This window comes from Calliphora vicina, chromosome 1, assembly GCF_958450345.1.
Source record: "Calliphora vicina chromosome 1, idCalVici1.1, whole genome shotgun sequence".
NCBI classification, from domain to species: Eukaryota; Metazoa; Arthropoda; class Insecta; order Diptera; family Calliphoridae; genus Calliphora; species Calliphora vicina.
In genome coordinates this window covers 155836491-155861882 of record NC_088780.1, presented here as the reverse complement: position 1 = coordinate 155861882, position 25392 = coordinate 155836491, and the positions used below count along the sequence as shown (strand labels likewise).

Sequence of the window (25392 nt, the reverse complement as noted above, 5' to 3'; positions counted from 1 at the left end):
TTGTTTCAAAATATATGTACCAAATTTCTAGGCTTTTACTTGGATAGGAAAAATTTTATGCGAAAAAATCGATTTGGACTGTTTGGGCAGTGGGCGTTGGGCGTGGTCGATTTTGATAAAATTTTATTTTTTGTCTTAGTTTGGTTCATATAATTCTCGGTGCCAAATTTCAGCGCTCTATGACCACTCCTTATAATTTTTGCCAAAAAATGTATGAAGCCATCCATCACTCTGTGCATCGTATTGAAATAAAAAGTTAAAAAAATAAGTTTGAATAATCTGGTAATTATAGTACTCCAGATATTTAGAAATAACTCTTTACTTTGTATGGGAGTTGGTACCCTCTGTACCAATCCCTCCCATTTTATCGTTAAACGTCATGCAGTGATACGAAATTGATTCATATAAAGTAAGAAAACTTTCACAATTATAGTTCCTGAGACATTGCAAAATAACTATTTACTTTAGATAATAGGTGCCACGCCCACAAATACAATACCGTGAATTTTCAGCCAAACTCCATAAAGTGATAAGATATTAATTTGTACAAAGTTTAAATTCTTTTACGATTATAGTTCTTCGGATATTGTATGGGAGGTGCCATGCCCACTAATACAATAACGCCCAATTTTAGACAAACTTTGAGCGAAATTTTAAGACTTCCACAACTATAGTTCTACAGATATTCGAAACTAACTATTTACTTTGTATGGGAGGTTCCATACCCCCTGTTCCGATCCATCTCATTTTTGGTTAAACTTCATGCATGGTGCCATTTTCAAATTCCGCCCATTTTCAGCCAAGAAGCGCACAATGGTACCGAAGTAAATTCCGCGAAGTTTTGCAGCTTTCACAATTATAGTTCACCAGATTCATCAGATATTCCATAATAACAATTTACTTTTTATGGGAAGTGTCATGCCCACTTGAAATTTTAAAATAAAATGTTTAAGTTGGATTCATACTCATTTAGAACTAGTAGACATTTTTTGTTCTCCATTGGAGGCATATTGGCTTCCACAAAGCATCTCCATCTTATACGAATTGTTGCAGTTGTTTTTAGCGTATTTCCCATAAAGATTGCACTGTCTTAATTATTGGAGTATCGTGCGTCTCCATGTACGATGTTGCCATTAGATCCATTGTTATTTTCCTTTTGTATCAGTTTAAACGGTTGTTGTTCCAGCTTATTAGATGATTGGTCTGCTGCACAGAGGGATGGCTTCATACATTTTTTTCCAAAAATTATAAGGAGTGGTCGTAGAGCGCTGAAATTTGGTACCGATTATTATATGGACCAAACTAAGAAAAAAATTAAATTTTATCAAAATCGACCACGCCCAACGCCCACTGCCCATACAATCCAAATTGATTTGTTCGCATAAAATTGTTTATATCCAAGCAAAAGTGGTACATACATTTATTGATACAAAAAAGGAACGCATGCCGAGTTTCAATTAAATCGGTCACGCCCACCGCCCACGAAACCGATACATAGATAACAATTTTTTTGATATTTCGTTTATTATTCGACAAAAAATGTGAAGTTTTCATCCTGTTCCGAAAACTATTTTTTCTTATAAACGAAACAAGACAATCCCACCTTTCATTTTATTATAAAAACAGCTTGGGGGAAAGTGGGGCAACATTTTTTTTTCTCCATGGAAAATCAAAAATAAAATAATTTTTAGAGGCTTATAAATATGGCCATATCTTCATAACGGTTTATGATATCCCCATAATTTTTTTTTGTATTTATGGAGAAATGCTATATTTTTCAAATATGTTAAAGTTAAATGGTATTATTAGGAAAATTATACATAAATAAACCACTGAATTGCTTGAAAATATAAGTATGGACTTTACTTAAATTTTAAAAAAAAAAAAAAATATTTCTTAAAACTATCAGTGTACATTTCATCTTTAAACATTTATCTACAAAACTGCATCATTTAATTTTTGAAATTAAGTGTTTGAAAAATTGACTTTTTGCTGTAGCGGGTCCTCGGATACATGTATGATGTTGCCATAAGGATCCAATCTATTGTTATTATTGCCTTGTGTCAGTTTCATTAATCGGCTGTTGTTGAAGCTAAGTAGATGATTGGTCTACTGTAGCTGGTCCAGGATAATGGTGCTGCCATCTGTTGTTGCCTAGAAACAACGCCCTCTGTGTATTTGGTGTAGTGGTGTTGAACTTTGCTGATCTTTGATTCCTACCTTTTTCTCCCAGGGGGTGTAGAAAATTAGATTGCTTTAAAAATGATCAACATTTTTTGGTACAAGAATGTAGTTCATGGAATAAATCAATTTTCGGTCAAGACTCTTGAGGGAGCTTGTTCCGGAAAATCTCCTAAGGAATTTGCATCCGATCATACCCTGACTGTAATATATTCCGGCTGTTTAGCATAGTCTCACATACTGGAGTTATCGACCAGGAGTACAATCTTTGTCATCCTTAAGGATGAGGAAAGACCTTCCATACTATACGGAATGACTTTAGATCTTCCATCATCTTGAAAATCATGAAAAGGATAATCGAAAGGATATCTTCGATCGCTGATAGATTCAGCCAGAGATTTTGCCTCACAACATGCAGGGAACTTCAGTTGAATTTGATGCCGTTATATCCGTTTTTAAAGCATCTGGTGTAATTATTAATTACTTTCCTTCTCTGCATACCCGCATACATAAGTAAAGGGTCTTCCAATAGGGACTTCCGAATTTTGACAGTTGATATTGTTATACCCTACACCACCATAGTGGGGAGGGTATAATGCGTTTGTGCAGATGTTTGTAACGCCCAAAAATATTAGTCTACTTTAAGGTGGGTTAAAGTATACCGATCGACTTAGAATCACTTCCTGAGTCGACTAAACGATGTCCGTCCGTCTGGCTAGTTGTCTGGCTATGTAAACCTTGTGCGCAAAATACAGGTCGCAATTTTTAAGATATTTCGATCAAATGTGTTACATATTATTTTTTCGGCCCAAGGACCAAGCCTGTTGAAACTGGCTGAAATCGGTCCATTATTTCACGTAACCCCCATACAAATGTCCTCAAGAAATTGGACTTTATCGATCATAAATTTTTAATTTATATATGTATCTCCACAAATTCTGCTCCAAATAAGTTTTATATACACAAAATTCATGTCACCAAATTTTGTTACGATCGGTCCATAATTATTCATAGCTCCCATATAGACCCGCTTCCAAAAATCACTTTAACGTGCATAAATCTCTTAAATATGTTGGTATACACACAAAATTCAACATAAATAACTTTCATATAGACACAAATCACACGACCTAATTTCATGGTGATCGGTCCATAATTGGTCATAGCATCCATATAACGCCCACTTCCGAAAATCACTCTCGAATATAAATGATTGATATTTTAAAAGAAAAATGTTTTTGCTCATTTACTAAGTGTAGGTAGGTCGGACTTGACCGACCATACTATCTTACTTGTTGAAGCTACATCTTTAGAATTGGCTGTCAATTATTCAGTTTGTTTTACAAAATCACCATGAACGAATAAAGCGTTTAAAAACACGTGCAAATGATAAAATTTTTTTTTCAAAATGGGAGTTATGTTCAACCGACGATCAACGCGCTTCGCCTCCTACGCGAAGAATTGGATAATATGGACACCAACGTCATGTGCTTTCAACATGAGGGCGCTATGCGCCACCCAGCTAATGCCACATTGGACATTCAACCAGATCGATGTGAGGGCATGGTCCTCTCATGTGGAAATGTTGTGAACTGACCACCAAAACTTGCGACGGGGTCATTAGACTTATTCTTGAGGGGTTTTTTTTTAAGTCGCAGGACTATGCGAATAAGCCACAAATCACAGCGGACCTCAAAGCCAACATAACCCATGCCATTAGCCAAATTCAGCCAGATTTACGAAATTTGGAATGTGCGCCACCCAGCGAAACTGCGGTCCACATTTGCATGGTGTTATATTCCATACATAATGGCATCGAAAGTCATTTCAAACGAATAAAAAATATCGATGATATCTAACACACACTTTGTTTTATTGAAATCTAAAGATAGAAAGCGCTTAATGAAAGACCCTTTACAAAATACTTGTAATAAATTAACACGGCCACATGTTTCCTATACAATGTATGCAAGGGAAACATTCAGCGCTAATTGCATTCCTCTGCGGTAAAGTCAATTTTGAAGTAATTTTCTTCTGAGATAACTTTGAAATGACATCATATATGTACATTTAAAGCGACAAATTTCTGTTATATTCATTGCTAAAGTTAAAAAGTAAAAACAAGAATCACATTCGCCCACATTACTTTTACATTTAACAACATAACATGAAAATTCTGTTATTCATTAATTTTAGTGAATTTTTCTTAAAAAACAATATCAAAATATTTAAACACTCACAGCCATGGAAAACAAAAGCAAATACAGACACATGCAGCAGGCAACAACTAAGCGGAATTGTAAAGAAAACCCAACTCATTTAATGACACATTAACTGCAAAGTAATAGTATTATATGGTTAAATACAGATTTTTTAACATGTAAATATGTCAGTATAATGCCAAAGGTTTGAGTTACAGGAAAACAAGAAAATTGTTTTCATTTGCTCAAAACCAATATATGGTGTGGTGCTTGAGATTTCCCAGCAGTTCATGGTGATAAACTGGTTACTTGAAATATCAGTTAAGATGACAACTACATACATAAGTAGTTACGTGACTACTGGTCCCCAGTAGTCAATACATTGTATTCACATACCGGTTACATAGAATCAGTTACCTTACTAGCTACCTAACTGGTTACTTGATCAGCTACATAACTAGATATTTTAACATGTATGGGTGCTAAATGACCTCAAATACTCAGTTAAAAAGACATCTCTTAGGTTACATAGAGATCTTTAGGTTACATTAGATCATCTTATGATGATCCAGAATATGAATGTCTTACGGAATGACAAACTTAACATACCCTCTATCTTTTTTCGTATAATAAACGTTTAAAGTGACTACACTCTAGATTACCTAGAGACACTTAAGTGACGATTGACTTCACACTAGATTACATGGGATGTATAAAGTAACCAATTGTCTTCTCTCTGCACTACAAGGAGCTTATAAGTGCCAAATAACCCAAAATATATAAATTGGAGTTAGGCAAGTGATCAGAAATTAGTGATAATTACTCACTATAAACAATACATTGACTACTTGCTTAACTGCTGGGTTTTTTTTTTCTCTTTTCCCACTTTTTTCCCGATTTTATTTATTCATAATTATTTTTTGAAATTTATTTTTTTTTAACGTAAAGGTATGATGTTGTAATTAAACGTAATAATTCTCATTACTCTTTTTTAATTGCGACATTTTATGTTTTTTTTCCATGAATTATGGATGAATTGTTGGTTGGCTGAATTTACCACAAAAAACACACAGGTGCAGAAATAACTAGCACTTGTGTTAGGTTTACATACGTATGATCAAGTAATATAAAATTTTTTCACACTCATACCTGCACACAAATTTAAATTTGCATGCGGTAGCAAATTGTGTTTATGGCGTATTAATTAAATAAAGTTTATTGGTTGAAGGCAAAAGTAATTTCTGAAAATTAAAATTAATTTTTTATATGAAAGCCCGATTTCCATTCCCCTTAGAAAATGACTTGAACATTCATAATTGTATAATAACACAGGGCAACAAAATCAAAAAAAAATTTTAGAGGCTTTTTAAATATATTTTTGCTTCAATTTGTTATTATAACTCCGAAACTACTGAGCTGATTGAAATACAATATATGTGTGAAAATTTGTACATAGCATGAGGAAAATGTTTTCAAAATTCAATCAATCGAAAGTAGAACATTAACTACTCAATTTTATATATATCATACAAAAAAACTAAAATTATGTGAAAATTTGCGAATTCACTTAATTGTGAATAAATTCGAAATGAATCCATCGATTTTTATGCCCTATATCTCATTTTGTTCCTATTACATGTGGCTTTGCAATAATGTAATAAATCTGAACAATTTCTGGCGTTTTGATTTTTCATGATTTTTTTAAAACAAAAAACAAAATTTATTTTCACGTAAAAAATATATTTTTTGCTTCAATTTGTTATTATAACTCCGAAAATACTGAGCCGATTAAAACGCAGTATATATGTGAAAATTTGTACATAAGATGGAAAAATGTTTTCAAAATTCAATCAGTCGAAAGTAGAACATTAACTACTCAATTTTATGTATATCAAACAAAAAAGTAAAATTTTGTGAAAATGAGCGAATTCACTTAATTGTAAATAAATTCAAAAAGAATCTACTGATTTTTATGACCAATATCTCACTTTGTTCGTATTACATGTGGCTTTGCGATAAAGCAATAAATCTGACCAATTTCTAACGTTTTCGATTTTTCATGAATTTTTTAAATGCTATTTTCAAGTAAAAAATATATTTTTTGCTTGACTTTGTTATTATAACTCCGAAACTACTGAGCTGATTGAAATGCAATATATACATATGTGAAAATTTGTACATAAGATGGAGAAAATGTTTTCAAAATTCAATCAATCAAAAGTAGAACATTAATTAATCAATTTTATGTATATCAAACAAAAAAATAAAATTTTGTGAAAATGAGCGAATTCACTTAATTGTGAATAAATTCGAAAAGAATCCATCGATTTTTATGATCCCATTTGGTTCATATTACATGTGGCTTTGCAATAAAGCAATAAATCTGAACAATTTCTGGCGTTTTGATTTTTCATGATTTTTTTAAAACAAAAAAAATTGCTATTTTCACGTAAAAAATATATTTTTTGCTTCAATTTATTATTATAACTCGGAAACTACTGAGCCGATTGAAATACAATATATGTGTGAAAATTTGTACATAGTATGAGGAAAATGTTTTCAAAATTCAATCAATCAAAAGTAGAACATTAATTAATCAATTTTATGTATATCAAACAAAAAAATAAAATTTTGTGAAAATGAGCGAATTCACTTAATTGTGAATAAATTAAAAAGAATCTACCGATTTTTATGACCAATATCTCATTTTGTTCCTATTACATGTGGTTTTGCGATAAAGCAATAAATCTGAAAAATTTCTGCCGTTTTCGATTTTTCATGATTTTTTTTTAAACAAAAGAAATGCTATTTTCATATAAAAAATATATTTTTTGCTTCAAATTGTTATTATAACTCCGAAGCTACTGAGCTGATTGAAACGCAATATATATGTGAAAATTAGTACATAGCATGAGGAAAATGTTTTCAAAATTCAATCAATCGAAAGTAGAACATTAATTAATCAATTTTATGTATATCAAACAAAAAAACTAAAATTTTGTGAAAATTATTTTGAATAAATTCGAAAAGAATTCATCGATTTTTATGTTCGATATCTCATTTTGTTCCTATTACATGTGGCTTTGCAATAAAGCAATAAATCTGAACAATTTCTGACGTTTTGATTTTTCGTGATATTTTTAAAACAAAAAATTGCTATTTTCACGTGAAAAATATATTTTTTGCTTCAATCTGTTATTATAACTCCGAAACTACTGAGCCGATTAAAACACAATATATGTGAGAAAATTTGTACATGGCATAGGAAAATGTTTTCAAAATTCAATCAATCGAAAGTAGAACATTAATTAATCAATTTTATGTATATCAAACAAAAAAATAAAATTTTGTGAAAATGAGCGAATTCACTTAATTGTGAATAAATTCGAAAAGAATTCATCGATTTTTATGTTCGATATCTCATTTTGTTTCTATTACATGTGGCTTTGCAATAAAGTAATAAATCTGAACAATTTCTGGCGTTTTGATTTTTCATGATTTTTTTAAAACAAAAAATTGCTATTTTCACGTGAAAAATATATTTTTTGCTTAAATTTGTTATTATAACTCCGAAACTACTGAGCCGATTGAAATATATGTGTGAAAATTTGTACATAGTATAAGGAAAACGTTTTCAAAATTCAATCAATCGAAAGTAGAACATTAATTAATCAATTATATGTATATCAAACAAAAAAACTAAAATTTTGTGAAAATTACCGAATTCATTTAATTGTGAATAAATTCGAAAATAATAAATTGATTTTTATGTTCGATATGTCATTTTATTGTCATTATATGTGGGTTTGTGATAAAGCAATAAATCTGAAAAATTTCTGCCGTTTTCGATTTTTCATGAGTTTTTTAAATCATAATAATTAGCTATTTTCACGTAATAAATATATTTTTATATAGTATATAAACGTATTAAAGGTTATGTAAATTTGAACTTTTCTAAGTTTTATTCAATAATATCGGACTTACCCTTTTTGATTTGTCATAAAATTATGTGGAGAAACATCTAAAAAAAAACCCAATTTTAGAAAAAAAAAACTTTAAAAAATCTATCCATAGAATTAAACAATTTTACCATATTTGTACTTAGGTAACCACACGCAGAGAAAAAACATGGTTGTGGTAACCATAAACTAAGAGCAACATATTATGATCAGATTTATGCTTGTAGTCCAAAACATATTATGATCATTATTTGTATCATTAAATATCATAATATGTTCTGAAATAATCATATTATGATATAAATCAAGCATAACATGTTCTGAAATAAACATATTATGATATAATTCAATCATAATATGACACAATGTAATCATATTTATGACCCAATTAAATCATATTATGATCCAAAGTAATCATGTTATTATTAAAATTTATTTTTAAAAATACAAAATTATATTTTAATAGGTTTTAGTTTTATTGTACTAAATTCCCAATTAAAATATTATTAATAAATTACAGAAGTTTATTGTTATTCGCTCTAGGAAAGTTAAAGATAATATACAAATAAAACTATAGAACGAATGGGAATTACAGACACTCAAAATTTACTTGTAAAAATAACATAGCTTAGACAAACACCAACACTCACAAATGGTGGGAAAAAAGACTATTAAAAGTAAACATATTTTGTTTGCTTCTTAAGCATATTATGACTACATTTATTATTATTCTGTTTACATCTTAAACATATTATGACTATGCGTATAGAAACTTAACATTTAATGTTTGTACATAATAATAATATGTTTACATATTTATCATTATTTAGTTGTCCGAAAACCATATTCATATTTATAATTGTGATGAAAATATAAACGTTTACAGTAACTAAAATATGGTTGAAATTAAATTAAAACAACAATTATATGATTACGACAACAATATATTATTACATAGAACATAGTATAGTTGTCGTAACCATGTCGAACCATGTTTTTTCTCTGCGTGAATGATGCATCAAAACTATATAGTGTGAACTTTGTTGACATTCGTGTAGTTTACAGGCAAATAACCGATTGTGTTCGCATAGCCAACCTATGTGTACCCATCACTGCTTTAGCTCAATTATAATTTCTTTATTAATAGTTATTTTTAGACACAATTAAAAAAAAAATAAAAAATTATTAAAAAGGTTATATTTAACTAACAGTGACTGATGCTAGTTAATAATTTTTATATATTTTTTTTCATTACATTTCATTGTATAGCATAGCATATTAATTTAAAAACTATTTTTTTTTTCCTGTCACCACAAATTTAATTTTTATGCTGAGTTTTTTCAGCAGACAAGCAAAAAAAAATCACAAAAATTCTCAATGCAGATGTCCCTGAAAAAAAAAACACAGTAAATTTACTAAAATAAGCGGTTTTTGTGGTTTTTGGAGAAAAAGTTTATAAATAGTTTGCAGTTGTGTTCGTATTTAACGACAAAGAAATAATCAGTTTAAAAGGTTGTTGAATTTTCAGTAGCCGCCAAATGAATACAGAATTTCATTTAATTCAAAAAAAAAACATTTCCACAGAGTAAAACCGCATTAAAATCACATAAAATCCTCAAGTTTATTCTGTTTTATATAAAAACAAGTAAGAAAGTATGGTCGGTCAAGCCGACCATAGAATACCCTACACTAAGTAAAAGAGCAAAAACATTTTTCTTTTAAATTTTCAATAATTTATATTTTTGAGTGATTTTCTGAAGTGGGCCTTATATGGGAGCTATGACCAATTATGGACCGATCATCATGAAATTAGGTCGTGTGATTTATGTCAATATTAAAGTTAACTATGTTGAATATTGTATGTATACCAAGATTTTTAAGCGATTTATGCACGTTAAAGTGATTTTCGGAAGCGGGTCTATATGGGAGCTATGACTAATTATGGACCGATCGTAACAAAATTTGGTGACATGAATTTTGTATATATAAAACTTATTTGGGGCGAAATTTGTGTAGATACATAGATAAATTAAACATTTATGACCGATAAAGTCCAATTTCGAGGGGACATTTGTATGGGGGCTTGGTGAAATAATGGACTGATTTCAGGCAGTTTCAATAGGCTTTGTCCTTGGGCCGAAAAAATAATATGTACATAATTTGATCGAAATATCTTCAAAATTGCGATCTGTACTCTGCGCACAAGGTTTACATGGACAGCCAGCCAGACGGACGGACATCGCTAAATCGATACTTTAAGGTGGGTGTTAGACAAATATTTTTGGGCGTTACAAACATCTGCACAAACGCATTATACCCTCCTCAATATGGTGCTGTAGGGTATAAAAATGCTGCTTAAACTTTCAGATTTTTGTTGAGCTGTTAAAAGTTTGATTTTTTGGGGGTTTAATTAAAGCCTGCAACACTAAATCATTTTACTAATTATGAGTTTTAATTAAAAGTATTTTTTTTTTGTGTTGAGAAACTTTAAACCCCTAACTATGTGTTGACATTGTCTGCTACTCACAGAAATATATATATATACATGCTCCCAGCAGTTCTAGGAGACCGTCCCTAACTAGTGATTTGACCTATCATTTATGGTAGCAACTAGTTACATACCTAACTACATGACTAGTTATTTTAACACGTGCATGTATTCAGCAGGAGCTCAATTGACCCTTTTGTATTAAAAAGCTTCTTGATCAGCTATATAACTAATTATTTTTATATGTAGGGGTGCTAATTGACCTCAAATAGTTAGTTAAAAAGACATTTTATAGACAGTCCAATTACCGATAGCTTTCTCTGACAACTCACCAATAGATTACTTCCGGTGGATAAAATAACTACTTTCGAAAGTGCAGTACAAAATAAACGTTTAAAGTGACTACATTATAGGTTACTTAGAGACACTAAAGTGACAATTGACTTTACGCTAGTTTACATTCTAAAACAAAAATAAAATAAACTGTATAAGACTTATATCAACTCAATTTCTATAAAGTGACTACACTCCAGATTACCTAGAGACACTTATGTGACAACTGACTTCACTCTAGATTAACTGGGATATATAAGGTAACCAATTGACTTCACTCTGTACCACAAGAGAGAAATATAAATTGGAGTCAGCCAACAGCTCAGACATTAGTGACAGTTACTGTTTATAAAGAATACATTGACTACTTGCTTAACTGCTGGGATCTGACAAATGTTTCAAAGTCATTACTTGCGACAGTAGAGCACAAAGATAAAAAGTATTCAAGCAGAAATCATACAAACACCTCATTAAATTTGCTAAATTAAATTAAAAAATATACAAAAAGAAAACAGTTTTTTAAAATAAATAGTTTGTCTACTAAAGTTGTACATATTTTTGGAGAATTTCGTATGAAACAATAATAAAAAGTTTTTGATTGTTGTTAATTAATCAAAATAAAAGTCATAGTAATTTATATTATTTTTACAATTTGTTTTTCTTTTGAAAAAAGGAAATTTTACCACAATTTACTATATATATGAATTAAAATAACTTTTATTTTCTAACCCAAATCCTTGTATATATATATGGATGTAAGTATTTCATTTTGTGGCAAATGCCAACAAGAATACTTACATATGAATGCTTAGAAACCAAATATACTATGTTCAAAAATTCATAATAGGCTATCATTGATATTTGAAAATCCAATTTTTGTTTCAAACTAAATTATAAAATAATGAACGCAGAGAGATGCAGCAAACTTAGAATTTTTTATTATAAAAGAACTAAAACAAGAAATCTCCTCTAGCGTCACTCTTTCGGAAGACATTTAACTATGTATACATTGACTGAGAATACAAAATGGCAATTTTTTTGAAAAATATATTCCTTAATTAAATCTGTGTTTGTGGAGAAATAAACACATATTTGAGATCAAAACATTGTGTGCAAAGTATTTAGTGAAAATTTAATTAGTGGGAAAGCGGAAACTTTGTCATTTGAAGTTTGGTGTACCAATGATTTGGACAGAACCGATAAACCACATTGATGATTGATATTTTAATGTTGTTAAATTAAATGGTACGGGAACGGGCCAATATGTTCATGACTTTATGAATTTCCCGCCACTTAACTGAAAGTGCAACACTGCTCCTGTCAATAGGCAGCTGTCAGTTGACTCTTGTCAAAATTTGAACAAGCTGAGTCATTTTGTTAGTGTTTGACAGCAGATTACAGGAGGAGGCAATGGAAAAAAGTGAATTTCTTGTGCTCTTGTGTAATTGTTATTTTTTGTGCAAAAATCACTCTAATCAAGGCAAAGCTTGATAAATATAATGGGAACTATGCACCATCAATTTCAATGGAAAAAAGTGGTTAACTGAATTTCGTTGTGGCCGTACAAGCACGGAAGATATCGAACATTCTGCACATCGAGTTGAGGTCTCTAAACCCGTAACAGCTGGAAAAATTTACAATATCGTGTTGACCGATTGAAAGATTAAAAGTGCGTGGGATTGTGGAAACCAAATGCATCTCACATGGCTCAGTGGTTTCAATTTTGAAAAATCTTTTTGTATCAGAAAGCTTTCCGCAAGATGGGTGCCTCGTTGGCTCACAATCGGATGCACAAATGTGCAGTTTCCATGGAAAATATCCGATACGAATTACCACGAGTGATTATTTCTTGTTTCCAAACCTGAAGAAATGGCTCGGCGGAAAGAGATTTGACTTCAACGATGAAATCATCTCACAAACTAATACCTATTTTGATTACCTCGACAAATTTTTTTTTTTTGGAAGGGATAAAGAAATTGCAGAAACATTGGAACAAAGTGTAGAGAGCTCAAAGGAGACTATTTTTTATCCAAAAACATGTATTTCATTCAAAAAATCACGGACTTATTCAGTCGCCCTCTTATGTTTAAATGGAAAATGACACATCTGTATTTACCGCCTGCTATACAATTTTCTATGAAGTAACATCTATCAGGTTTGTCGGACATAGAGATGGTAGAAGTTTTTTCGGATGAAAACATGACAGCAATTTTGATGCCTTCAGTTTTTCACAAGTCTTGATAAAAGACCTTGACCTTTCGAAAGAAGGGTCTGAGCTGCTAGCATCTAGAGTCTAGATTCTAGACTCAAAGAAAGAAATCTTTTAACTCAAGAAAAATAACATCTTCCATTTGTTTTAGCTCAGAAAACTATAAGTATTTTGTAGTGATCTTGGATTGTATAGCGAAGAATAAGGAAGACATTCCCATCAAGATTTAAACGTGATGGAAGATAGATACCAAGGTTGCTGGTATGAAAATATGATGGCTGATTTTTATTTCTTTGTGCTTGGACCAGCACTCAGGGGATGACCCTACACATGCAATGCATTGTGTTGGAACTAGAGAAATAGGTAACGAGAGGATAGAGGGGGTAGTGTTTGTGGACATTTGGTTTGAATATTCCTATATTGAAAGTGACATGAAAGACTTCAGCAGGAAGCTTATTCCACACACAGACAGTACGACTAAAGAACGAATTTTATCACTGTGCCGTCGACCACGAATGTCGAAGAACGTGTATTGCGTAAAAAATTACTGGTTTCTAATTTCAGCAGAGCGCATTCCATTGTGGTATCTGTAGAACAATGAAATCCAACTCACATTGCGACGATGTTCCAGTGAATCAATAGACCTGGATATTATACTGTCACCGATCAGCCCCTACGAGTTCTCCTGTACTAGGTCAAGAGACTCCAAAATAGTCTCCGAAGCACCGACCCATACATGAGAGCTATATTCTATTTTGGGTTCAATATAAGTGGTTCTGCCTCATTGCCCCAATCTACAACAGGCTTGGTCTATAATTGAATAAATATGAATGACAAATGTTGCTGTGATCTGCAAAAAAAAATAGATAGGGTTGAAGGTTTGGCGTTGATAAGTAAGAAATCGTAGAAAATCTTAAAATAAGAAGCTTCTAACCTGTGGAATAATTCAATAAAATGTTGTAGAATCGTGTATTTTCCTGTTTTTACCTCTGCAATTGCTAGAAAATTACATTTAAGTAACATTTAAAAAATAAGTATACAGTTAGAATAAGGGTATCGCACCAAAATCTTTGTAGACCTGTGTGGACTTACAACTTAAAGTGCTGATTTTTTAACAACTCAAAATATGTTGAAATTTCTAACTCCTCAATTTGAAACTGTAAATAAAAAGCAGTAATTAATTCCATTCCAAGGAAGTCCTGATTGATTTGTATTCATTTGTTTAATGCTTTCCACACAGTCCTGTCATATCCCATTTCGTATTTTGCTCATACGATTTTTAAGCATCAACACAAGACAAGAAAGCAAATGCATGATTTGAAATGAGTTGAAAATGCATTCAAGTAGAAGTCTACTAGAACATAACAGTCAGCAACAAATTAGGAATTTCCAATTATATTTTGAATAAAACCAATGGGAAATGAAGGCCATCAGTAGATCAAAACCGCCAACAGAAAATATATTGCTATTTAGATTTTATTGTGATTTATATAATTTAAATGTTAAATTTTAATCCCCATATTTATAATCATTTTTTAAATTTTTAAAAGGTTTATAAAACCAACTTTCCTTTGATGAATTTAAAAATTGTATTTCAGACAGTATTTCAGTCGCACAAATATTCCTGAAGAACCAAATGGATTAAAATTATTGAGACTTAATGTAATACCAGTTTAATTCTTTTAAAACTAGACAATTAGTTGAAGTAACTTAAAGTCAAATAAGTTATTATGTTGTTTTGTTAAATTTCATTTTCTAAAAGCTACATTTACTCCATTTGACTTTAATCCCCACAAAGTTGAAATAAATCTGTTTTTCTTTATTCTCAAGAAAAATTATCTCTTAAGAATTCTTGTACATTCTTACAAAGATGATGATTATGATGATTATTGTTATTATTATGAGTGTTATTTGCTCTATGTTTAATTCATTTGTATTCTTTATATTCTTTTTACATTTTGCAGAGATATTTCATTTATACTGCCATGGTGGCGCCAAGTATTGTGGAGCATTTTGTTTGGTGGCATGGTTATTGTGGCGACTGGCGGAAATCTAATCGTTGTATGGATTGTTATGACAACAAAACGTATGCGGACTGTAACAAATTACTTTATAGGTAAGTTATTTATTGTTGTTCTTTTATGCAAGTTTAAAATCAAGCAAATTCTATAGGAATTTCTAGGTACATTAGGGTGGTGCTTATTTTGCACTGTTTTGATGCTCCCAAGGTCTAAAATTGTTCTCCGTCATCTAAAAACTAAATGCTGAATATTTTAGTAAAATCGGTTAACTTTTAGAGGTTACACATTTTATAACATCGAGCAAATGCCTGTCATGGCTTCGCTGGGTAGCGCGCATCCGAAATGACCTATTTTCAATGACTCTGGTTTATAAAACAGACAGAATTTGAGCCATGACATGGTTTATGTTGGCTTTGAGGAAAGCTGTCGTTTGTGACTTATTTGAATAGACCTGTGACGTAAGAAAACCTCACAAGAAAAACTTAAACGGGGTCAAATCGCACGATCTCCATGGCCATTTCACATCACCAACACGCACAGTGGTATAGAAAAAAAGGAAATAAATCTGTACGTTGTAAACCCTACGACCGATTTAAATGAAAATTGACATGTGCAAAGAAGAAGTGTTTTAGAGTTTTGAATTTTGACCACATGGGCCCGCCAGGGGTCTCCAAAGTTTGCCACCTCGGAATATTCAATTTTTAAAACGATTCTATTTCTTAGCCTGTGTTCCGATATCAAAAAAATTACATTTATACAAACTCCTCGTCGAGCACTACGGCTATCAATTATCTCTCATAACATGGGAGATATTCGTATTTGAAAATTAAATTTTCATCATTTTTACCCACCCTACTCCAGTTTTTTGATATTAGCGGCTCCAAATACATATATCCCGATTTAGTCCATTTTTATTTTATTGAATTAACAAATGTATATATAAAAAAAAAGATTTTTTTAAAAGTCATGACTGAATTCAAAGTTATATTCATTTGAATTCAAAAATTGCGATTTTTCGCTAGTTTTTGGGGAAAAAAGTACCTTTTTTTTCTTCTTCAGTTATCTAAAAAATTTCTAAAAAGATGTATTAGGAATTTATACTTTTTGAAAACTAAATTTACATGACATATTTTAAATAAAAACAAATTTGGAAATTGTTAATACCGAGAGGACCAGATCCATCCAAATAACGACTATTTTTTATGTAAAATTAAACTTCAGGGCAAAAATTCTCAAATCCCATAGTCGATATCAAAATATAGTAAGCCATTTTAGATGGTTAAAAATATGTTCTTAATTATTTTATAAAGGATTCCGATAACCCGCACGTGGTAGGGTATTATAGCCAAAAAACTAGAAAATCCCATTTTTGGGATTTTTCAACACTTTTTTTGGGAATTACGGGATTCCTGATAACAAATTTCATAATCTGTTTTTATTTTTCGATTTTCAATAGAAAAATCTATATAACCGTAAAATTTCATTAAAAAATATTCATAAATAAAAATTTTATTTCAATTTGAAAAATTTGAATCTTTGCAAAAACTCAAAAAAAACAAATTTTTTATCATATTTTTCAAAAAAGTATTCCATGAATTTTTGAATTGTTAAAAGTTGTATATATTTTTGAAAAATAGACAAAATCCCCTATCCATTGATATATAACATACATGTCTATCTTATATATTATTTAGGGAAAACTTAACAACTCGCAGAGAATTTACCTAATTCAAATTTTTCAAATTGAAATAAAATTTTTATATGTATGTTTATCAATGAATATTCTATACCGCTGTGCGCTGTCCTGTTACAATTACATGTCGTTGGTATCTATTAGGGTATTCATTCGACTAATGATCGTTCGATTAATCGAATAATTTCTTACGAATAATTATTCGAACAATTTAAAAATGGCCATTTTCGAATAACGAATAATTCGAACAATTTTATGTAGAATAATCGAATAAAACGAATAAATGGTCATATATATTTAAATTTACAAAATTGCTTAAAATTTTTCATAATTCCAATTTTAACTAAGTAATAATGACTCACAAAATTTGTATTGTTTCTGAAATTCGACAAATAACTAAAGACAAAGGGACTTTCGATCACTGTAGATGAGTGTTCCGATAGCTCCTTCTATAAATATATAAATATTACTGCAAGAATTTACAATTCTAAAAACAAATATTTCAAAATTTTTAACTTAGGACTTGAACCAATGAAAATAAAAGGTACGGAATAAAATATTTGTTATTTAGCTGGCGAAATATTGGAAGAATCGCCATTAATAATAAAAATATTAACTTATATTAAAGTGGAGTTTAATGTGATGGAGAATATGATTTTGAAACGGCCGTCGAAAGTGATATTGAGGATGATATTTATATTGAAATAGATGAAGGCCATGATCTTAAAATATATGTATATAAGTGATGTCATTAACCGCGTACGCGTAAGTGTTGCAAAATATTTCATAAGTCGAATGATAAACACAAATATTGCAAACTAACGTTTTGTTGCAAGAAAAGCATGGAGTTCGTCTTATACATGATTTTGACCATCGTTGAACAACTTTGTCTAACATGGTAATAAACTTTTTGCGTATTTGTAAATGCGTCAATCATGCACTGCCTGACTTCAAATTTGCCACGTTCACTGACAATGATATCAAACTTAGGACAGATTCCCTTTATTATGTAATTCCCCAAGACCACTTTATTAAGCAAAGATTCGGCAACGTTGATAGAGCTTGATGTTTAATTAGAGATGCTAAAAGGGAAATCCTGTTCCTGAAAATACCGGGGTTTGCGGGATTTTCCAAATCCTGTTTTTCATAAATATAAAGGAGAAATTGTAATTTTTGTGTGCCTTTTTCATGCATTTTGACATTTTACAAGCCCGTATATTGCAAAGTAATGTTCAGCAAAGTTGTTAAGCTCAACTTATTCTACAATATAGTTAATGGTATTTTTGGTTTTCCTTGAGTGGGACTCTAGAAAATCAATTCTTCCCCTTTTCTTGTAAGTTGTTTAACAAAACTCAATTTAAATCCTCTTCAAATGAAACTGATTTTATCTCAGATGAGGATCTCGAACAAAATGAAAATATTTCGATTGCTAAAAGGCTAAAAGATAAGGTACTCTTTTTTTCCGTATGTATATTAGAGTTCGTTTGTGACCAGGTCACTTCATTTGTTTTTCGGGTATCATAATTTTTCTGAAGGTTTTTGTGTAAATAAAATAAAGAGTACATTTTTGTTTTGAAAATTTTCAAAAAACTAAATTTTTTTAAATTTTTTTTTATAAGATGTGTGTGTTTTTGGAACCATTTTTAAGGATTCGAAAAACATCAATTGTATTAATTATTGATGCAGAATCGACTGGTGAAATCATGTTTGCAATATATTCAACTGTTTTTGCTCTACAGAAAAATGTTGAGCCAACACAAGGAGTGAACATTTTTATTTACGCAAAAACCTTCAGAAAAATTATGATACCCGCAAATCAAATTTTTTAAAATAACTCTAATGTACATACTTTATTATTATTTATTCTTATATCATGCACTTATGCAAGTATTTTATGCTTTTTAGTGCCTAATAAAAATTAATTGCTAAATAAAAAAATTTACTTTCAATTATAAAGACATAATTATGAATGATTAATTTACTAAAGAATTAGTTACTCAATTTAAAACCCGAATTAATGAACGACATAAAATAGTACTTAATACGTTTATATTGTTTTTTAAAGCATAGCTACAAAACGGAAACTAAAATGTTTGCTAGTCAATTGTTTTCTAGATGTTTCGGGAGGGAATGTGATCAAAATATTTCTGATGAAAATTTAATAATGGACATTATTTTTTAATATTTTTTAACATTATCAGTACTTGAATTTTTAACTTTAACGTTATTTTTGTTTTCCTTTAACAATAAAATATTTAATTATTCGAATAATTCGATTAATTTTAAACGTGTGATCGAATTATTCGAACAAGTTAAAATCTCTTATTCGAATTATTCGTTTTATTCGAACAAGAGAAAAATCGAATAATTCGAATACCCTAGTATCTATATCATCCAATTTAGCATCAAATAAGTTCGTAATCATAAACTTATGGTGACGGCCTGCAGCCCAAAATCCAAACCAAATAGTCGCTTTTTCGGAATGCCCCGAAGTCCATGTGTTTTTGATGAAAATTAGGTTCGGTTTCCAACTGCTTCAGAGCCCATTCAGCGAACACATACGGTTGCAATCCTTAGTCCCGATGCAAAATTCCCGAAGTTGTGGTCTGCGTAAGACCGAAATCGTTTTAGCTACGCGAAATCTAATGCCTCGGATAATCCTGCACGCTCTCACGGACAGCGGATATTGGTTCATTGTTTACTGAACCAAATTTATCCATCACACTGCGAATAGTCCTCATGGTATGAGGATTATGGCGTCCTTAAAATTATCGAAATGCGCGGAACTTTGCCGGTACACAACTCCCATTTTGATAAAACAATTTGTTGATTTGGCATAACAAACTGAATAAATGACAGCCAATTCGAGATTTATTGCTTCAAGTCCCTATTGGAAGACGCTTTATAATAAGTACAACCATTAACAATTCTTATTTTCAATCCTTATTAGTATTGATTACATTCAATAACAGATGTTCAGCTTTTGAAATTTCCTTAAAAATAAACAACCATTAAAATTTCAATTTTTAATCCTTATTTTTGTAGTATATATTTTTGACCTTGGTAGCATCGAAAATCAATACTGTTATTTTATTTAATATTTTAATGAACACATTTTAAAGCTAAAAAAATTTGTAAGCTTCTTAGTTTTTAAAAAATAAGGAATATATTGTTAGTATGAAAACATCATTATGTCAAGGATTAAAAGGGACAGATAAAGAATACACACATATTTAAATAACAAAAGGAATACTGGAAAAAGACAAATTGTTACACAACAAAAACAATTTGTTATTGCAACTCCTAAAATCTACTTAAATTCACTCTAACAAAAGAGTTTATTGTTTGCAGTGATTTTGGCATTCATTAAGTAAATGTTATAGAAGAAATATGTATAACACTGTGTGTAATTTTTTGAGTCATGGAAATATAACCATATACGGAGACCACAACATGATAATAGACCAAAAAAAATACCCGTGTCTCCCAGTTTTGCACAAATTCATGCACACTTTTTTATGGGCCCCCAAAGATTTGGAACCTCGGTGTCATTTTTGCAAAAAAGTGATCATTTTCTCATTCTTATATCTTGCAAACAGTTGGGAATTTTGATGTACTCTCTGAGGCAAAGTTGTAGCCCTTGTCATAAAGAACAAAAATTCTAAATATATAAAATCAAAAAAACTTCATCTTCAAGATCAAAATCGCAAAAAACTTTAAAAAAATCGAAAGAAATTTAGAAATAATTTTTTTAATCTGCCTTAAAGTATGCTTTAGTTTATAATAATTTAATAGTTTATAGCCCTTAACACTTAATTCCTTTAGTTTTTATACCCTTCACCTTCGTGAGAAGGGTATATATATAAGTTTGTCATTCCGTTTGTAATTTCTACATTTTTCATTTCCGACCCTATAAAGTATATTCTGGATCTTTATAGATAGCGAAGTCGATTATGCCATGTCCGTCTGTCTGTTGAAATCAATTTTCTGAAGACCCCTGATTTCTTCGGGATCCAAATCTTCAATAAATCTTCTGTCAGACATGCTTTCGAGAAGTTTGCTATTTAAAATCAGCAAAATCGGTCCACAAATGGCTGAGATATGAGGAAAAAACCAGGATAATCTCGATTTTTTACCTATTTTTGACCTATATCTGGATTACTAAGTCATTAATATAGACAATATGGATATCTAATGAAAGATATTTCAAAGACCTTTTCAACGACGTAAAACCATAGTAAGTTGGACCTATAATGGGTTAAAATCGGAAAAAATATTTTTTAAACCGTTTTTTTTTCACCAAAAAAAAAATTTAAAAACAAAAACATTTTTTTTTAAATTTAAAAAAAATTCTAAAATTTTTTTTCCAAAAAATAAAAAAAAATTTTTGTTCACCTAAAAATATTAAAATTTTTTATTTTGTAGTATAATTTGGTGAAGGCTATATAAGATTCGGCATAGCCGAATATAGCTCTCTTACTTGTTTCTTACTAACTTATATTGACCTACCTAAACGTTGTTAAGAATCAATCCTAGGAAGTTCATATGTTCTACAAAGTTGTTTATTGAGATCTTAGGTACAGTTTTGTAGTTGATTGTTTCCTTGAATTTTGAACTGTTTGCAACCTATGGATCTGAACAAGGGAAAAAAGGTAAAAAAAATCTAATTTTTTAAAGTTTTTTGCGATTTTGTTCTTGAGTTGTTCACAATTTTTATTCCTTATGACAAGGGCCACAACTTTGCCTCAGAGTGTAAATCAAAATTCCGAACCGTTTGCAAGATATGAGCCTAAGAAAATGATCACTTTTGTGCAAAAATTATAACGAGGCCTCAAATCTTTGGGAGACCATAAAAAGTGTGCATGACTTTGAGCAAAACTGGGAGACAGGGGTCTTTTTTTGGTTTTTATCACATAGTGGTGCCCGTATTTGTTTTTTTTTCGTGTTGCACTGTGTAATTTATACTTTTTTTATTTATAAATTTTCTTTTTACCAGAATTTAATATAAAATCTCCTTAATTTCATTTATCTAAAACCTTTAGAAATTATTTAAAACATTGTTTATTGCATTCTCTACTATTTACTAGACCATTTAATATTTCAAGGTCTGTAGTGCGTATGATTTATATTAATAAATACTGTTACTTGTATTAATATAACTCATACGCCTTGATGTACATTTTGCATAGTTCTTTTTAATAAATTGCTCTTATTTTAAACAAGAAAAAAAAAAGAAAACATTTTTTAAAAGAATATGGAACAAAAAGAAAAATGTATTAAGTTTTGTTTCCAGCAACAAAGACCACAACAAAAATATTTTTTTCCAAGAAAAATTTGTATAGAATACCGGCAAAGCAGCACCTTTTCGGCATAATTGCCTAATTTAGTCAGACAATGGTATGAATGAATATTTTTGGAAACAAAATTTTAGTATACAACAAATTTTGCTTAAAGCATTTGCTTATAATGAGTTTTAAAAATGAAATATTAGAAAATTATTTATACATAAAGCATGAATTTAGAAGACATTAAAAGAAACACCACTATAGATGACTAGAAGCTAATGTGTATTTGAGCAGAAGTACTGGGTAGCTTAAGTTTAAATTTGTATGCAGCCAAAAGGTTATTGTTTTTAATTTAAAGTTTAGTTTGTTTAATGTTTAGGGAAGATAAGGGGTCCACTTATTTTTAGAAAGTCATTAGGTTTAATCCATCATTAAGAAATCACTTTTTCTAGTAAATCACCAAATGATATCTGTATGTAAAAAACTTTTTAATATATGGTTTTTTTAAAAAGTAATTTCACATTTTTCTAAATTTTCGCTCCATTTCTGACAGCCCACTGTGTGGTGGAATCAACATTTTTATACCCTTCACCATGAGTGGCAAGGGTATATATAAGTTTGTCATTCCGTTTGTAATTTCTACATTTTTCATTTGCGACCCCACAAAGAATATATATTCTGAATCGTTATAGATAGCGGAGTGGATATAGCCATGTCCGTCTGTCCGTCTGTGTGTTGAAATCAACTTTCTGAAGCCCCCAAATAACTTACATACACGAATGATACATCAATATCTCCGATATATTCTTCCGGCTCGGTTGCTATTTAAAATCGAGAAAATCGGTCCACAAATGGCTGAGATATAAGGAAAAAACCAGGACAACCTCGATTTTTTACCTATTTTTGACCCATATCTGGATTACTAAATCATTAATATAGACAATATGGATATCTAATGATAGATATTTCAAAGACCTGTGCGACGACGTATATAAGACCATAGTAAGTTGGACCTACAATGAGTCAAAATTTTTTTAACCAAAATTTTTTTTTTCACCAAAATTTGTTTTCACTAAATATTAAAAAAAAAAATTAAACACTAAAAAAAAAAATTTTTTTAAATTAAAAAAAAAATTATTAAATTTAAAAATTTAAAAAACAATTTCAAAAAACCACTGGAAAAAAAATTAAATTTTGTTTACCTAAAAATATTTAAAATTTTTATTTTAAAGTATATTTTGGTGAAGGGTATATAAAATTCGGCACAGCCGAATATAGCTCTCTTACTTGTTTTGAAATAAATCTGGCATTTTTAAAAGTGTGGTCCAATTGGGATAGACAAGCAGTATACGAGTTTAAATTATTAAAAGGGACCTTACAAATGCTCCCCAGGGCGGCGCTATGGAAGATCAAAGTAGGGTACCTTTGACATATAAAATTTTTAAACACGTGGCATTTTTTTGTTTCACATCCGATTTTAAAGTTTTTTTTATATTTTTGTGAGGCGCTCGGCTAGGTCTTGAAAAAATATGCTTGCGCGTGCTATCAAAATTTAAATTTTAAAACATTGCCATACCTTCCGTCCGCTTTTTTAAAAATATAGGTCGTACTTTTGGACCAAATAGACTCGATTTTTTATATTTTGATAAAAATATACCAACGATTTCAGAGCAATATCAATTGTGTATCTAAAAATAAGTGATTTTCAATTTAAAAATCCAAAAATAGTAGATTTTTGCTGTTTTTAGGGGGAAAAGCCTCTTTTTTATTAAAAAAATAAAAACATTCTTTAAGAACGTATCACAGTTTTTAGTTTTTCTTTAAGGTATCTTTACAAAGAACATTATGGTGTAAAAAACGTATCCTATTTTTCGACCTTCGGAATTTGACCTGTTTTTTATCAAAACTTCAACTTTGCGCCACATGTTCTAAAATCCAAAAGCTGAGATCAGAAATAGGAAAGCAGCTTTGGAAACCCTAATGTGTTCCCTATGTATCCCCAAAGTATTTTACCAGTCCCGAAGGAAATGTGGATCCTACGTGCAAAATTGTAAAAAATAAAATTTTTGGGATTTTCGCTCTAATTTTTAGGAATTGCGGGATTCCCTTTGACCTTTTGACAAGTTTTGCTTGACTACTTTAATTTGCAAATAGTGGCGCTGAAGCGCAACGATTGCTCACCAAAGCTTATGGGGTATGTGTTCCAGCGGTTTCAACATTCGAGAGATGATTTTTGCGATTCAGAAGTGGTGATTTCGAAACGGAAGGATATACCAAACGCAACTGATTCATTTGAAGCGAGCATTGGCCGATAAAGGCCTGGAATATGCGACCAGACATGAAACCGTAATAATCCATCATGACAACGCTAGGTCACATGTTGCAATAACTGTTAAAAATTATTTAGAATGAAGTGGTTTGGAAGTTTTATATCACCCGCCTTATAGTCCAGATCTTGACCCGTCCGACTACTATTTGTTTCGATGGATGAAAAGCTCCCTCTGTGATACGATTCACTTTGTAACGGAATATCTGGTATTGACTTATTTCGTTCTTGGCCTCAAAAGATAAGCAGTTCTTTTGGCTCGGAATCCATATGTTGCCAGAAGAATGGGAAAATATTTTAAATAAATTTGTATTGTACAAATATTTCCCCATTTTTAAGTCACAATATCAATAATTTCACAGCTATCGGTCCACAATTGCTTATAGATCCCTTCATTTCGGAAAATCACTCTCGAAAATAAATTATTGAAATTTTAAAAGGAAAATGTTGTCACTCATTTACTCAGTGTACTTGTTTATAACTGAAAATAAGTGTAGTGGACACGTGGATTTGTGGACGAGTTATTATCTATGTTCGCTTATCATTTAATTGCTAACCTTCCGAGAAGTCAGTTCTACGAATTTCTTAAACTTCTTTGCTATTAAATTATCCGCCTGATTAATGTTCAAAGCTAAATGAATTGTTATAGAAATTTAAGCTTTATTCAAACCAAAATTTCATATCAGTTGGAAACAG

General features: G+C 30.5%; 1 protein-coding gene across 1 annotated transcript in view; it reads left to right on the top strand.

Annotated features, from left to right (window-relative positions):
• Positions 1 to 25392, top strand: part of TkR99D (Tachykinin-like receptor at 99D) — a 160032-nt gene that overhangs the window by 80242 nt on the left and 54398 nt on the right. Inside the window, exon 4 of the mRNA XM_065516292.1 lies at positions 15336 to 15487. Within this exon, the coding sequence (XP_065372364.1) occupies positions 15336 to 15487 (152 nt within the window). The remainder of the gene's footprint in view (positions 1 to 15335; positions 15488 to 25392) is intronic.